This window comes from Astatotilapia calliptera, chromosome 9 (genome assembly GCF_900246225.1).
Source record: "Astatotilapia calliptera chromosome 9, fAstCal1.2, whole genome shotgun sequence".
Taxonomy (NCBI): Eukaryota; Metazoa; Chordata; class Actinopteri; order Cichliformes; family Cichlidae; genus Astatotilapia; species Astatotilapia calliptera.
Genome location: NC_039310.1, coordinates 9,311,609 through 9,329,610, shown reverse-complemented (window position 1 = coordinate 9,329,610; position 18,002 = coordinate 9,311,609). Strand labels below are relative to the sequence as shown.

Genomic DNA, 18,002 nt, shown 5'->3' with positions numbered 1-18,002 from the left:
CATTACCAAGCTAAAACATACATACACAAACAACTGCTGTGTCATATGCACGAACACTTGCGAAAAAAATGAATCCTGGCCTGTAATGACTCACAAAGCCACACACACGCAAGGTCATTGTGCTGTAATTTTTTTTAAAGACTCATTTGCTTACTGCTTAAAGTAGCTCTAGTCCGCGCTGTGGCAAGAGCTAAAAAGCTGTGTTACACAGGTGCCATCAGCCCAGTGGCTTCAGCCCTGTGATCGAGTTCACAGGCACTTGGAGTATCTGCTTTTTCTGTTTTTAAACCTGCTAAGCTTGTTCAGGTCATCAGCACAATAAAACGTTTTATATGTTGGCAGGAGGCTTGTTTTACTGTAACTACAGCTTTGCTTTCTACACGCAGGAATTCAGTACAGCTACCCATGCATTTTTTTGTCTTGTTCAGTTAATGTCTAGTAAACAGTTGAGACTTCCTGAGCTGCAGGTCTTATGTTGAAATGGAGTGGGGGTTTCTTCTTCTTTTTATTAGAAAGGACGCTCTTTTATAAGGTGCCTGGTCTCCCCAAAGAAAGTCTCCTACAGTTACTATATGCTCATATAGTCATGCCATATGCAAGTGTTATCTTGCTAAATGCTAAGATAGCAGTAGTGACATCCCTATGATATCACCATGGGTCATTTCCCCAGACTTGACAAAGACCTGCTGTCATGCAACTGTTTTCACAAGACTCACATTAAAGGGTAAGGTGGAGCAGGTGGAGTGCCCCTTAAAATAAAAAGGTATGTCCTCCAACTTTTTGGTGTGCTGCCTTCTAGCACACCAACCTTCACACAGGTTGGTGTGCTGCATTTTGCAGCTTTGCACATTCAGTCACAAAAATAGTCTTCCTATTTAGAGCAACAGCCTGTTTAGAGAGGCCAGACAAGTCCGTGTTTGTTTACACCCTGCAAATCTCATCAGTTGGTCGGGAATTCAACATAACACACACAAACATATATAAACTCGTATTAGCACACTAACACCAGATGCCAGGAAACAAAGTGGTGACTAGGTGGCATCTGCAGCGAGTCCTGCCATCCGTGACTTGCCCCCGACTTTACCTCTTTCAGCAAGCTTGCGTGATCCCACCATCACTCCCCTTTAAGCCCTCCTCATCTCACTACCCGACTCCATATCCAGTCTCTCTCACACACACACACACACACACAGTAGCATATTGCCTGCTGGGCGACGACACAGGGGGAATACGTCCTCCCTCGCTGTGCCAAATGAAGTGATAGGAGCAAACACTTATAAAGAGGCTTGGATTGGAGCGTAGTTGTGACGTGCAAGTGGGCATGGATGGGAAAATGTGAAGTGTACAGTCACGATATGTCCAGACGTGACAGCAGCTATCATATTTCCACCTGCCCTTCCCCTGAGGGATTATAACTACAGCAACTTCCCAGTTTTCTATAATAAAAAAAAGCTCATTCTTCACATGGTGGACACAAAATAGTCTCTCAAAACAAGCTTTATAAAAGTCATCCCAAAGGGCTCTTTGGGATATTTTGCCACTTGAGCTTTTCTAAAAGAGCAAGTTGTTACATGTGGAGGCAGCTTAAAATGAATAGATGCTTGCCATCGTCTTATTGGAGAACAGCCATGTAGAAACATTTTGCCTCATTTGCAGTCCACCACTATTATCTTAACAATAGTGAGGTAGACGCCAAATTTAAACAGTTGTAGTATTTTCTTTTGTCTTACCACTCCAGTCAACCTCATTGTGAATTTGAGGTTTTTTATGTCAAAGCAATCAAAATGTCTTAAGGGTGTTTCTATGAACACCCAGTGTTTTCTTGCCGCCCTAGCCTAATGGGATGAGGTGTTGGATAATCAGATTACTGTTGGGTTAGAGTGTCACTGGCCAAATGGGTTTGTGATATTTTTAGTGAGGAAAACAAAACAAAAAAAAGGAGATGAGTGTTAAAATGTTGGTAATGGGTGATGCAAACGAGTGTCAAATCAGGTTAAAGCCGCTTCATTCACTCGCTGAAATGTTGTTTTCTTTAAAACTACAAAGGACGACATGGTCTGAAATATTTCTTTCAATTTAAATTTTATTGGACAGAGTTTTACGATAATAGAGTGGTAAAGATAAAGTGAACCGATGCCAAAATAAATACTTTATGGAGCCATTGCTCTTGATTACCCGCTTCACAGATTGATCACACTGACACAGCGGACATGTAACACCTGTGGTAGCATCTAGTGATTGACAGGTTAATGGCTTTCATGCATTAAGGATGATCACCATCATGGGTCACTTGATCCTCCTCAACCCTTGGCTCATTAACCATCTCACACCCATTTAATTACACATTGATGATATGCTGCCAGCACACCACAGCGCCATCAGATGCTAGATAAAATAAAGAGTTCGGAAATGTATACACACGTGATTGTTGCTAATGCTAATCTTGTACGAAATGCAATATTTCAAAACAGCAGACGTAGTAAAATGAGTGAAAACAATGAATGAAAGAAAAGCAGTGATGTTATAAAAAGGATGTCAGCGGCGTCACTGCGTTCAGACGAATATTCAAAAAGCGGAAGAAAGTGTGTTGCAACTGGAGTCATGTGCGTAAAAAGCGATCTCAGTGGGGAGTAGATTTTTGCAAAAGAGTATGAAAAGTGATGCTTTGTAATAAAGGACTGGTATTTCTCTAGTCCTCGCCATGAGCAGACAGATCATCTTGAAGCACAGTCATTAGAGGAAGAGCACCGGGTGTGGCTGGTAACTGCAACTAACTACTGGAGCTACTCCGTTAGGTGCAGGGTAACCACTCGGACGACACCAGCTTAAACAAGAAATTCCTACCAGGGTAAAACCCTTTAGGAGTAGAGACCTCTTGTACTTCTCTTTCCACTCCCTTCTTTTTAACATTTAGCAGCATTACATGCTATGGTAGCACTACCATTGTCTGATCTTGAACTTTTTAAAACGTACAGCTTTGAGCCACTTTCTGCGTTCACCAAACTCACTCTCTTCCCTGCTAACAACCGTCTCCTTCAGTAAAATTTAAGCAACACGTATTTTCTGAAGCTGTGAAACAGTCTTCCCACCACAAGTCAGTGGTTAGCATTTGTTTAGCATTGCGTGCTACAGCGGCATTAGTGTAGTTTCCCTCCCATATGGATTGAGCCTCAGGGACCATCTGCCCATTATTACTTGCCTCAATGGGCCGAAACGGTACCATAATCTTTTTAACAGATTACCCTTTCGTTATGAAGAGGTTTTACACATGAAAAAAATAAAATCTAATTGGATCACTGAAGGAATCAAGGTTTTAAAAAAGGTGTGGTTCTTTTTCCAGAAACCTGCTTAACTCCCTGTTTATGGAGACTCAAGTGAGGAGTGCTTTTGGCTCTTAAACAAGGAGGAGAATACCAGAGTGATAATCTTGGGCTTGTTGTGGTTCTTTCACTCCCTCTCATTTTAAGTAAGAATGACATTAATTGGCACACCAAACAAGAAACCACCATTTCATTTAAAGTGGCAGCGCACATGATGCTGCAGACTCTTACCTCTGATCTGCTTTCTGTCTTCCTCTTGCCTTCCTCTCTTCTCATTCAGAATTCAGAGAAACCAAAGTTTAGGGATATAAGACAAAGAAATATTCCGCAAGTTTGTCTCAAGTATTTCTTTCTTCAGTAAGAATAAGGATGAATGAGTGAGAAACACTTTATAGTTGCTTACTTTATACATTGTAAGCTTGATTTTGCACCAAGGCCTCATCTCTTCTTTCTCTTCCTCTTCATTATCTCTCCCTTTTCACTGTATTCTTAAAACAACACATTCACCTCGTGGCACGTCTGTTTGCTGAGTTTTCTGTTTGTTTAGAAAAAGAGGATACGTTTTCATTACAAATTTACCCACAGTTAAACGTAAAGTCAGCAATTTGGACTTTACAGCAGCTTGCACATAAACGTTAGAGTTTAAAGGACACTGTATGGCAACTTCAAGCTCTTGAATCTCAGACTGCTCATGAAAACGGAGATTTTGCGAGTACAAAAATAGGAGGCCTGTGCTTTATTGTGGCCAGGTGGTGTTCCTGAATGCAACTTTTATTAACCACAAGCTCCTTGAGAGAGCAGCGGGCCACAACCATCCTCATCAAAACAGGAATCCAAGGAACAGCTATTTATAGGGTATCCATGCAAAACGCATACTGTATATGCGTGCAAGAGCTGATGCCTCCTACAGTAGTGCAGCAGATCTGAGATGTGAGATGTTGCACTCATTTCAGTGCATGCATTAGAAATGTATTCACTCTTGTTACTTCATTTTACAGTTGGCTAACTGGAAAACAGACTGTATGGCAGAAATCGAACTAAGTAAAAATAAAATGGCAGAAAAAGTACTCTGCAAAGAAGTGCGTCACCAAGGCTAAATTGTGTCTGGACACGGAGGTGCCTGAAAGGAAATATATTATGTCATGATTTGACCGTGCATGTCCACGGAGGTTTGACATAAACAGGGAAGCAAAGGAAGCAAATTGAAGGGAAAAGACAATACGCCTTATAGTGAGGTTTCCCCTCCTAAATCCACTTGTACTGTGTGTGTTTGTTTGTGTACATGCAGTGCTCACACACATGTTGTCATTCTGCCTCTTGGCAGTTTTATTGCTGGAATATACTGTGTGACTCACGAGGGAGTTTATATCCTGAGTTCAACCCCGTGGAGCTTTACCGAGGGCCAGGGTCGACGTTTAGCTGGTGGAACATCGCCGGCCCCGGGAGGAAAACTACAGCGTCTTGTTGTCTTCAATTAGAAGACACACTGTTGCATTCATTTGGGTACAGTCAAATAAAAAGCTTTCCTGCATAACTGGCTCATCTCACGCGACACATGCCTGAATGCAGCGTGCGCGTGTGCGTGCGAGGAGAGAGAGCACGTCGTTTCGTGCCGAAGCACATTCTCCTTGGGCCTGCGTCCATTCGCATTCTGTTAGCTTTTCTAATTGTCTGTATAAATATTGCACCACATTGAGCTGATGTTGCGGTTAATTTTCCTAGGGCTTGACGAGCCAAATTTAGGAGTGTTTAGACAGCCCTTTCGCTGGCTACGCTTGTGCGTCGCTCATTTCAGCGGATTCATCAGAAAAGCAATTTTCCCAGCAGACAAACATCGCGCTCACATATAAAGCATGTGCGCCACAATCAGTCATGTCCTCTATTTATAGAAGCAATTAGATGACTTTCAAATTATGATCGCTATAATAGTTCTCCTGTGTGTGTGTGTGTTTGCAAGGAAAAGGTGCGTGGCGCCAGTTTTATGGTGCACCATGCAGACAGAGCCACATACAGTAGCGGTAGTGAAGAAGTTACCATGCAAGTATGTTTTGCCCAAAGGCTCATGTGTGGAGACGTATTACTCCTGTAGAGTGTGGCGACTGCTTGCCAACCAAAACAGAGAAGTGGAAACAATTGAGTTTACATCTTGTGCTCTTCTGTGTGATCCCATTTGCTCTGTCATAATATCACTTCCCTTCTGCTTCAGTATCTAGGCGCACAACCAAGGCCTTTGTTTACGTTCTATTCAGGAATCAGGGTTCTGTTTTTTTCCTGCTTCAGAGATAGGCTTCCCCCTAGCTGCTCAAACTACAGTACATGTGCATGCTCCCCCAGGAAAATAAAAATTACTCGCTCGCATTATAATCTCCTCTGAAAGGTAAATATTTCTGAGTCCTGTGCTGCCTCCAACAAACGTGCTGTTTGTAGTTGTTGTTTTGTTAACAGACAAAGAAAGTCGCTCTAAATCTCTCCATTCATTTAAATGTAATCTTACATAGCAGGTCACAGGGGAACCAAAACATTCATCTAAAACAATATCGGTGAGCTTACGAAGCTCATATTTAAAGTTAATATTGTTACGTGGGATGATTGAGTCAGTGTGCTGTATGTTTCCTCATCTGCTGCAGTTAAAAGCAGTGGAAAAGTCTGCTTCTGTTTGTCTTTAGAACAGCAGGGAAATGCCCCAAAACGTTTCTAGCTGTAAATCCTTTTTTGTGTTTTGTTTTTTTTTTTTTATTGCAAAAACAAGAGAAAAAAAAAAGTTCAAATTTAGACGAGGCGAGATCCGGACATTTGATCTCTGGCATAATGAAGTATTAGCTTCCATTACAGAGGAGGCTTAACCTTTTTGCAGAGCGCCATTGAGCGCTTGCCAGCAGTCATCAATATTTAACAGCTGTTGCTATTATGAAATTCTTTATGGGCTAATGTGGCTCGTCGGCTTGCACGCAAGGCCTTGGCTGTCCGCCAGCAGTCTGTCAGGAGGAAGGGGGGGAGATTGACAGACGGCTCGCTCGCGTGACAACCAGCCCTTGATCAGCCAGCTCCTCTCTCTCTCTCTCTCGCGCTGCCTCTCTCTCTCTGTTAGTATTGCTCTCTCTGCTGTGGATTTCCTGTGCCGGCAGTGAGAGAGAGAGAGAGAGAGAGAAGAGTGCTAAGGGAAGGGGGCGGGAATAGGCAAAGGAGGTGGCAGTGAGCCAACCCAGCCTCCACACACACATATGAAAACACACACACACATAGTTTTCTCTACTCACGCAAGCCTTGTGGGAGGGGAAGAACTGCTGTGCTGTACTGCGCTCCCATGTTCATGTCTGGAGCTCTTCTTGGCACAGCCGTGGATCAGCTGCCAAAAGATGGCACCCCTGCTACTCCAATGAGGGGCGCACAGAGACGAATGGGTGTAGGTGTCCCTGCCATTCACCAGAAATGAGATTTTACCTGATAGATGATGACTTTTCAGTGATGTTTGCTGGGAGTTTCTTGGGTTTTTTTTTTTTCATTGATTATAAATAATGAATAAATATTTTTAGTATCTCTCGTTTAATACTTTGCTAGGTGCAGTGATTTAGTGAAATGTGCAAAAATACTGGCTATAAAGTCAATATTTGGTACGACCACATTTATTCTTCAACACAATCTGAACCCTCTTAGCTTTCTTGTAACTTTTTTAATGTAAAGTAGTCTTCAGGAATAGTTCTCCAGGCTTCTTCTTCTTTGGACCTTGACTGCTTTTTGTTCTGTTCTCTCTCAAGATGATCCCACACTGCTTCAATAATGTTGAGCTCCAAGCTTTTGGGAGGCCTTGTGCGTGATAGTGTTTCACTATCCTGGTATGCTTTTGCTGCATTGACGGTGTGTTTCGGATCATTGTCATACTGAAAAATGAAACTGTTGCAGATCACATGCTCTCCAGATGGCGTGGCACAGTGGTCTCAAAAGCTCTCAAACACCTGTGGCTGAAATGCAGGCCCAAATCATGACAGCACCTCTGCCGTGCTTTGCAGATGGCTGAAAAAACTCACTGTTGTACATCTCTCCCGACTTCCTGCGTATATATTGATGACAGTTTGAAACAGAGATTAAAACCACGAATTCATCACTCCCATCAGATCTGTTGCTACTGGTTTTCAGTCCAGCTATTGTGTATTCTCCCTGTTTTCTGTCATTAAGAATGGCTTCTTGACATCCGCCCCTCCACTGAAACCCTTTTTAATGAGGCTTCAGTAACCGGTTGAAGGGCCAGATACACATCTTATGTCTTGTGTCAGATCTTTGCTGGATTTTTATAGACTCTCAGATACTGTTCATCTGCTGTAGATAGTTAGTCAAGCTAATTTTAACAGTTGTGTATATTGTTACCTACAACAGCTTTAACGTAACGCTAAAATTGACTGGACCAACTTCTACTAACATTTACTTTAAATGTAACATAGTGAAAAACTACAGAAACAGCAGCTATAACCACCTTATTGACTCAGCTTGGAGCAGGATGCCTGCTGGTTTCGTGTCTATGAGCCGTGTAAAAACACTTACTCGCTCCTCACTGCGCATTGCTCTGTTTAGGAACATGATGTTAAAAGTAGACCAACCCTTGTGCATGACTTGAAGCAATTCATAAATTTGCATAGTCATAAAAACTCTTCTGCAGCATTAATTTTAAGCATAATGTCGTGACATCTTTGATTCAGCATTTGGCATCAATTTGTAACTATTTTTTTGTCTTTTATCCCCATTATTAAAAAAAAAAAAAGCATGTCAAGCCCTCAGAAATGTTACACCCCTCTGCTGAAACAACTGTCTCTCCCTGTCTTTTCTTCTTATTGGATGCAGCCTCTTCTTTTATCTCTTTTCTGTTTTCTCTCTCTTTTTCTTTTGTTTTGTTTTTTTTAAGGTGTTCTTGGTGGTGTTACAGGAGGAAGTGGCTTTAGAGGAGAAGCAGTTGAAAACAGACAAACAAACCGAGCCTGTGCTCTACACATCCGTCTGCTACAGTGCCAAATCTCACCTCACCCCCTAGAGGCCGTTTAAGTTAATACCTGCTCCACACAGGGCTCTGCTCTGCTTACAGGCGGCATCCAGCAGGTTGTTCAAAGTTTTGTGAAAGTCCTTTGGCTCCCTCTGAATTACAGCGCTTCTCATAATGTTAGTTTATTACGACAAATCAACGCATCTAATATCACTATAAGCTCCTCTCGTCAGTCATCCCAGAAGTTCTGTTTGGTGATTGAAGTGCTGAGACAATTGTGCCTTAGACTGTGAAAATGAAGTCATGCTGTGTTATGCTCGGTGTTTGGCGGGTGGTCCTGAGATTCTCAGTGAAAGTGGAAAGACAGACGGTGCTGACTAAAAAGGAGCTAAACACTTTCAGCCTCACCCTTTGGCACCATCTACATCCCGCTACTTGTCACTTTTTACTTAACACCCTGTCCTCACGCGGAGCACATAAACGCCTCACCATTACCTACTCTGTTTTCCTTTTTCGACCAGAGAGGGAGAAAATAGAGGCAAAGAAAAGCAAACCCGAAGACATGAGCGGCGATGAATAAAGCCCGTATTGTTGGCAGAGGAAGTACCGGTGCCGATAATTAATCATCCCGTATGTTTGTCTTTCCTGACGCTGCATCCTCTCCAAAAAGCTGCCGTAAGAGAGAAAACAAAAAAATGCACCAGGCGTTGAAGGAGGAAAATAAAGACGGTTATTAGATTCATTTCCCTCTGCAGTGGTTTCCACTGGTTGGATGATGTTGCGGTGATTGGACAGAATGGGTTTTGTGTGTGTTCGCGTGTGTGACTGTCTGAGTCTGTTTGTTTGCATGCATTTGCACCTGCAGAGGTGATGACAAAATACTTAACATTATTACTGGCTTTTTAAAAATGTAGCTGTCTGTCAAAGCTCTTGCGCTTGCACACGTTAGGGCATTTATTTCCTCGTACAGCTTGAATAAACCTACTTTTCCAACTGGGGGAATGAATTATTGCACGTGAAAGAAATTCATCCTGACAAACTGTACGGGCGCAGAAAAAAAGGGTTTGCAAGCTTCAGTGTGGATTCAAGAGAACGCCAACTGTTCCAACAAAATCAGTGAAATCAGTCGTCGATGGACTGAAACAAAGGCGGGGTGGAGAGAGGAGGAGGGCAGTTGAAGGAGTGCGAATGGGGTGGAGGGGGGAGGATGGAAGCTGTAATGAGGTTACTCAGTGGGGGTGGGAGCTATATGAAGCATCAGTAGATGTATAGATTTATATGCTCTCAGTGTGTGTGTGTGTGTGTGTGTGTGTGTGTGTGTGTGTGTGTGTGTGTGTGTGTGTGTGCATGTCGCATGACTAATCCGTGCCTGCTACAATGAATGATGGAGTGAAGGGCCGGTCACTCGGAGTGAGCTGCATGCTCCCTGACAGCACGCCTGTGAGAGAAACACGCAAACATGCCTTCGACACGCAATGCATACGTCACCACGTGTGCACATGTGACGAATCGACATCCCACAGTCATGTAAGCTAATTGCATGGGCTTAAGCATGCAGGTGGCATATTTCACCTTTGAAGACCCAGGTTAAAACTGTGCTTAGTTACAAGACAGTGTAGCGAGAGATTTGAATGGCCGCTCATTACATTGTCGGCCTGTAGGAGCCCTCTTTGTGAGCCACAGAGAGGCCAGAGGTCAGGCTTAGTTAGTCACTGGAACCAGAAGGCTTTTACTTATTCGTCAACGACACTTTCGTGCACAAAGAACTTTGTCATATTGTGCCTCTATGTTATAACATGTGAAATAGTACAAAATGTAATTGTGTTATTCTCGTGATGTAGTACGAATCAGCTTTAATGTATAAAACTGCACAACTGCAACTGCATAAGTCAACTTAAAAAAAACTATGATGCTTTATTCAGGGGGTTGCTTAGACAAGATGTTCTTATTTTAGCAGCTGAGTATATTTGTTATTGTTGACTGAGAACCTGTTGCACAGTTCAGTAAAAGCAGAGAGTGAATGCTCTATGTCTGGTTAACCACTTCCCATTCAAATGTCGCTAAAGCATTCAATTTTTTTTGGCCTGGCTTTCTGTAGCCCAGTGAGATTTGCATGTGCATGTGGCTGTATCGTGTGTAAGAAATCCTCTAAAGTCATGAAATCTTCCAGTGTTTTGTCTTGTTAGACCAGCCAACCACGCAGAGTAATACCTGGCATTAGTGCAGCGCCTAAGAAAGGGAGACCGATACAGTTAATGTGTCGGCCACATGTCTGAGTGCTGGTCGTGTTCTCTCGCTGCCACATCAGAGAAAACAGAATTATTATTGTTATTAAAGTCAACTGTTTCCTGTTTTGACACAGGCCTTGTTATATGCTCTGTATTCTGAATGTGCATTGAATTAGGTTAAGAATTCAGACCTTCAACAGCACATATGAGCGCATAACCCTATAAGGATACATTTAAATCAGGGCTGTATCCAGCGTGTGTGATCTTCTCGTTTTGTTTGGGGATGTTCTTTCCACCTCTTCTGTTCTCATTTTTAACATTCTCAAACCGACCGGTGGCTTTTGGATTATTGTGTTAAACAAAAGCGAGTCCTTCGTGCCAACCTGTTTACCCATTTTCTTTTTTCTTTTTTTTACAGCGAGCCAAGACAAGACCAGCAGGAAGCACATCATGAGCACAGCATCCTCTAACCCTGAACCCAGGAAAGAGAGCCTTCCACTGGGCACAGGCGTGAATGAAAGCAGCCTCCTCCTGGAAGTAAGAAACCACATGGGTGTTGTCTGTATGTGTGGCGATCATGTGGAACATTTAACATGCTACATCTGTAAATACAGCACCAAAGCAGTTGTATTAATATCAACTGTTACCACACTATGTGCCATATTTTACCTTTTGGTTGGCACTTATTTTCCTGCCATGTTCTGGTTTGCATACATTTGCTTCTGAATTAGTGATTGGGAATTTGGGACATGGGGGGATTTTGTTTGCATGTGTGTGTGTGTGTGTGCGCACCCTTTGCCCTTTGGTCCTGCCTTCTTTGCAGGGCTGTGCTGTTGCGTGACATATGGGTGAGACAGGAGTGTCAGAGCTGATGAATTAGGTGGGGACTCTCACATGTTGGCGGCTTGAGCATCCAAGGGAAGTGTGCTTCTGTGTGTGGTCGGACCTCCGGCCGAAAGCACGAGAAAGCGAGAAGTAGAGAGCGAGAAGGCGTCAAGCCTGTTGACATTTATCAGAGAACATAGGAGGTCTGTTCAGCACTCACTTGACCCGAGACCTTTAATCAGGTTTTTAACAGCACGTTTTACGAGGGCATTTATTTCGCGTGGAGTAACAAACAGCATGTGACAAGCCGTTTGTGTGACTCGTTTAAACGCACGTAGCCATACGCTACATGGGAATTGCTCGGGCATTAGGTCGTCATTGCCTCCACGCAATATTCCCATGGCTCTCGGTCAAGCAGTAAATTATGACAGAGATTATCGCACAAAAACTACACGGATCTTCATTCGGAGTTCAGAAGCGATCCACTGATGCTTCTGTTAACGTGTCAGGCTTCTCAGTGGGACAGGAAACAAAAGGTTAGATTGACCGTAGTGATGTGCTGCCTCCTGTTGCGTGACTCAACCTGCAGCGGAGCCTCATAGCAAACTGCACATTACTTATGGTGACGAGATCCCAAGAGAGGGAAGAGACGGATATTTGAGTGTGCGTGTGTCTGGGGGAGATTGCATGTCTTTGTCTGTACGCATATGTGTTTGTACATGTTTATCTGTTTGCATATGAACTGTGTTTGCAAATGTCTGAAGGCAATTCTTTGGAGATTGATGCAGATCGAATGTGCTGGAAGTTGCAGGATTTATTGCATAAATTGAATTCACATGAGGACGATGTTGTGCCGTGTTGTGCCGCAGCAGTGTTTTTGGACATTTAAACATATTTCCATCAATGTTTTTTTTTTCATATTTAATTATCAACACTTACCAAGGCTAATAGACGAAAATGTGTTGTAATGGCTGTTTAGACTCAAAAGAGGTTCAAGGGGGAAGCAAAGATACTAACAAAGTCTTTAATATTTTACATTTCCCGCATTAAAAGGCAACTCTTTGTATCATTTTAACACATTTCAGTCAGAAGTAACGCAGTGGACTGATGGACAGACCACTTCTTTTAGTCTTTTAATGAAAAATGTTTTTCATGTGTGACTCTGGTTTGAGTGGCTTATCAAAAGTTTTCTAACTATCAGTCAATACAACACGATCCTATATTACTGCAACCCTATTGCGTGTATCACCACGGTTGCTGCGACCTCCCCTCATTTCTCACTGTCGACACAAGACAGCAGGAAAACTAAAGAAACTCCTTTGAAACATTGATACAAGGCAATAACGCCATGCCCGCCACTAACATCCTTCGCCCTACAGCTCCCCTGCTGCTTCCAAGTCCAGCGAACATATATTTTATTTTGGGCTCTGCGTGCAAAGGGCCTCTTAAGATTTGTAAGTCAAAGCTTTTAGTCTCCCAGGGCCAGTTATGAGAGCTGGGGGCGTTGCGGTTGCAGATATGTGGTGGAGCAGGCCAGCAGCAGGTGCCTGTTTCCATTACCTAAAGGCTTTAGTATGCAAGGAACTGAGGGGAATGTGAATGGAGAAACACACAAAAACAGCATGCAGCAGTGCAGCCAATATCATAACAGTATTTCTGTTTCTGGAACTTTTTTTTGTTGCCTAGTTTACAACAACAGAAGAACAGGCAGTGTTTAGATGTATTTAGCTGATTCATATAAAGTGTTTGGTTTTATATAAATAAAACCAAACACTAATTGTTATTTTGAGTAATAGAGTTCTGATGTTCCTTCCAGCTCTTTAACTGGAAATGTAGTAAATAAGCTGCTCTATTCCAGCATAAATGACGGATGTTCTCTTGAAGTTTTGCACATGTAAAAAACAAATGCACTGTATTTATCTGTAATAAATTTGCAGGGCCAGGCATAAAAAAGCTAATTAAAGCTTTAGAACATACACTTTTTGCTTGTGCATACTCTTTCAGGTCACAGGTCTGGGGCCTATTTGTTCCAGAAGAATAAAAATGTCAAAGTCCTTTTGTAAAGAATTTGGGTTGCAGAAATTTACTGGCATTTCACTGACTTGGAAGAGGAGTGGGGAAAGGTGAATGGGCTAAATAAATCTAAATGAACCTTACATGTAAATGTCGACCTTTTTATGGCCTTGTACGACCTCATAAAGTCAACCTAGCTTTCCAGCATGCTTAGGATGTTTTCATGAGTTTTTGGACACATGATCCAAAGACCTTCAAGTGATCCATGCTTGAGACCTTTATAGCTACATGTGAAATAGTCGTGAAAAAGCAATCTGTTTGTTCAAGTTCATGGTCATGCATTGCCATATTTTTCTGTGACAGTCAGCGTGACATTGAAACTATTATTGCTAAGAAATGAGAGCTTTCAGCTGTTGTATTTTAACCCAGAACAGGATCTTTTTTTAAACCTAACCGCAGCTTCACAGCCTAAACGTAACCAACTCGTTTTTATATCCTCACCCTCAACAAGTCGTTTTTAATGATAATCAATAAAATATTGTTTCATATTAACGTGCTGCTAAGCATTTTCTATAATATAAATAATGTCACTCCATGACTCAAACTGAGGTCAAATGATCAATCCAAGGCCAACCCCGTCTGGGACACCCTTTCAAATAGCGGAAAATATTCACTTTGTGTACACGGACATGAATCAGGACATCTGAGGCCAGACAGGTGAAAAAATGTCTTCAGGGATACGAAGATAAGGGTGGGTAATTATGTCCAGAAACCCGAATAAGTACATTAGATGTTGTGACTATCTGATGAACTGCCGCGACACTGCGTTGGCGGTGTTGGATTTAGACGTAAATATATCACATCTGGCATTGACATGTTGTTCCCAGATGTTTATTGAAGTACTAAATACATTACATAGCTACATTAAATATTAATCCACTAATGTTGATTGATCGCTACCCTCCAGAGGGCTCCAAAAATGCTGGTCCGAGTAACAAAGACTTTTAATTTGTACAAATGTTGCACAGTAAATGCTGAGTGAGGACCAGTATCAGAGGAAAGATGCTATATCAGTGTGCTTTATTTCCAACTAATCTGCATCTGTTTTGAATGCTGGAATAAGTTGTGCATCTATGTGTGTTTGTGTGTTTGTGTGTACCCCCCCGACATTTGAACATGTGCCAGTTAAACTTGTCAAACATCATCTGCATCTATGCCACAGAGGACTTGACCCATCTTCCAGTCTCCACTGCAGCCGTCATGCTTTCATATACTGTTTTCAGATGTCATCATGTCAGTGTCTCAATATTTTTTTCTCAGAGGCTTTGCTTTGCTGCAGCTTGGCTTTTACGCCGATAGGTTTTAGGGCTGCAAATTGCTCTGCTCACAGAGAGGTCACAGAGAGGAGTTTATGGGACAGGTAAGGACAGGGCGCGTACAGTGAGCATTCGCCTCTCGCTAAGGCAATCATATCACTGCTGGGTGTAAGTGACAGAGAGAGACGTGGAAGGAGTGGGCACTGGGGTGAAGTGAGGGGCAGCTGGGCTTTCTACCTTATAAAGTACACAGAAACACACAGAAACACACACACACCAGGAAAGACCTGCATAGTCTCGCAGTAAAATAGAGGTGACAGACTCTGGCAGCAGCAGTCACGCAAGTCAAGTAGCCTTGCAGTTGTCACGCTATCACAGCTGTGCGCACACTGCACACTGGAAGGCCTCTTTCCCGTCTCCTTCCTGTGCTTTTCTCCTTCATGTGCTGCCTTTTTTAAATATATCTCTCGCACTCTTTCTTTTCCTCTCCATCTGTCCATCTCTCCTCATTTAACAGATACCATTTGTGTATTTTTTTAACATTTTCTTTCTCTGTATCCTCCGCTGGCCAAACACGTTATCCCCCCTCCCTAGCTTTGTGTGGATGGGTGTGTGAGCAAAGAGGGAAAGTGGGAAGAAGTGTGCTTGTGTCTGGAGTTTCTCTGCTTTTAATCAGTGTGTTTGCTACGACAAATCAAAGCAGCTGTACCAGTCAAACAGACTTAATTATCAGAGTTTCGAGCCTATGAAATGTGTAACTTTAAAGGAGCGCAAATAGGCGCGTAAGTCATCTGCGAGCTAACTGCTTTAAAAAATACAGTTTTAACCAGAGAATATGAGGAAAAAGGTCTTTCACAAGCAATATTTTGCATTATAAATCACTAAGTTTTATTTGGCTCGCTCTGTAACACAACCATCTGTTTTTCATTCCCTCTCTTGTGTTGTAATTTTCTATCTTTTGTTCCATTTTTACAGTTTTTCTGCTGTTCTGAGAATTATGGAAAGAAGTTGAATATTACATTTTTAAAGGTTTTACAAGCAAAAATTCTTTTTTTTTAAGGGCGTAGTAATAACTTCAACCACGGTTAGGTCACAAATTAGAACATCTGACTATATTGTATCTATATTCTTACACCTGTATTACACTTTTCACAGACAGAATAGAGAAGTCATGTGTGTGTTTGTTGCATTTGAGTTTATTTGCTGCACGAGCTGCCCTGACTCTCTTTCTGTGTGTGTGTGTGTGTGTGTGTGTGTGTGTGTGTGTGTGTGTGTGTGTGTGTGTGTGTGTGTGTGTGTGTGTGTGTGTAGTCTCTGACAGGCTTTGCCTTGGTGGTGAGCAGTGACGGGATGGTTTTTTACGCTTCCTCGACCATTGTGGACTATCTGGGATTTCATCAGGTGAGTTGAACACGAATACAGTGAAAACATTGTATAATCTATGTTTAATATGTATAAACGAAATGCACGCTGTACATATGATTATCCATAGATAAGCTGATAAGCCTTGACTGTTCTGTAGATGGGGGAATCAGTGTGCCAAAACTCCAACAGATCAGTAGGAAATGTGCTCTTTGAGCCAGAATATATAAAATATAAAAATGAGGTATGAGTTGCCTTTTTTTGTACTTCAGCTGGTCACATGGCCTCGTAATCTGTGATGATAGCATCCATGAAAGTGTTTTAGCACACAAACCCTCTTAAGGTTACGAATCTGCAAATCTCATAGGACCTCATTGCTGTCATTATTCAACAAGGTCACAATTGCCGTTTTTAGTACGCTCCATTCTTCTGTTGCCATCCCATCCAGTTTAGGATCCGGAGTAAACTGCCTTTCTTTTAATTCTGACTTCCTGCTGCCTGATAACTCTTTCAGAGGGCAAAGTAAACCCAGAAGGTTACACCTAAGGGGACCACAGAAGGGTGAAGACCTCTGTTTCACCCTGAGATACACTCTGCGGGCGTCTGTTATGTGTGTGCGGGCACTGATAAGTCACCGACGGTTTAACTCTTTTCCTTTCCAGTGGCTATACCCAGCCAGTCATTAATTATGAATGAAGTCAACATGGGCTCGCCTGTCCCTCGATGCTGAAATCATCGCTCTCCTTCAAAGCCATAAATAAAGTGCTTTTCACTGTTAAAATTCCTCCTGTTGCCCTCATGCCTTCTCTTTCTCACACACACATACACACACATCACGATAGACATTCTTCTGCAGCGCTCCCACTTGGCTTACAAGCAGACAGGGGCGGCCATGAAATTGACATGAAACCCAAAGTGGTCTGAGACGCCCTGCCACAGTATGTGCATAGGTGTGTGTGTGTCTACAGATTGGCACGGAACCACCGGGCAAAGGAAATTAAAACTCCAAGGGGCATTTGCGTATGCACGTGTGTCTTAGCAGCTCAGTCAACGCTTTTTATTTTGTAACGTCTGCTTTTTGTTCCCATAAATTTCCACTCAAATGATCAGATTTTGCTAGCTAAGGTTTCACTTTATGCCAGCTTCTTTGTCACGTGCTCAGCAAACGACCCGAGCGAAAAGTTAATGTCAATAATTTTGCAGGAATCAAACCAAAGTAATGGAAAAAAATATCAGTTTTGAGCTGATTATTGCACAGAACCTGAATATGGCCTTGGCTGAATTTCACAGCAAACCATCCCAGCGTTGAGTCGAGTTGCTGCCATCCAGTTGTTGCCTTTCATAAACACATGTGACCAGCACAGTTAAAAACAAAAAAAACGAACATTCATTCAATATGCAACAAGTGCTCGAAGAATTAGCAAAAATCGTATCCATGTTAGGAAGGACCGGGACCGTTTTGCAACATGTTAGCTGCTGATTAAATATTAAAGAGATGTAAATTTACCAGCTCACACTAGTAGAATCACAACTGGCCCTTTGTGTGCTCAGATCTCGGCAGTGACTGTATGTAAGACACTTGGCAGCGGATCAAGCGAATCAAGTCACCGCAGTACGTTAAATTGCGTACATGCAAAACAGTTATTTTAAAGAAAGAAAAAGAAAAGGAATTACCACGCAACAGGTTTGGCTGTGAGCCATAGCACTGCAGCATGCAAAGCATTTGGTGTGATAAACGAATGTATCATCAGCATTAGCTCAAGGTTGAGCTCAGAATTCAAATCAGGTGTTCTTTGTAGTCAGCAATGGCCATATTTAGAAGTGAAAAGCAAAATGCAGGTGACTTTGAGCACAGAGAAGATGAATAGGAGTGAACGGGTAGTTGACAGCTTTTCTGCATTTTTCTACATTAAAAATATGTCTTTTTAAATACTCACAGATCCGCGTGTTGTATTTTCAGACTGTCATG

The 18,002-nt window shown here is 42.4% G+C and overlaps 1 protein-coding gene across 2 annotated transcripts in view; it reads left to right on the top strand.

Moving 5' to 3' along the window:
• The window catches only part of LOC113028747 (uncharacterized), a 63,539-nt gene that overhangs the window by 37,005 nt on the left and 8,532 nt on the right, over positions 1 to 18,002 (top strand). For both annotated transcript variants that reach the window (XM_026179170.1, XM_026179169.1), the window contains 2 exons: positions 10,936 to 11,054; positions 15,983 to 16,072. In XM_026179170.1, the coding sequence (XP_026034955.1) occupies positions 10,968 to 11,054; positions 15,983 to 16,072 (177 nt within the window). In that variant the 5' untranslated portion in view covers positions 10,936 to 10,967. The remainder of the gene's footprint in view (positions 1 to 10,935; positions 11,055 to 15,982; positions 16,073 to 18,002) is intronic.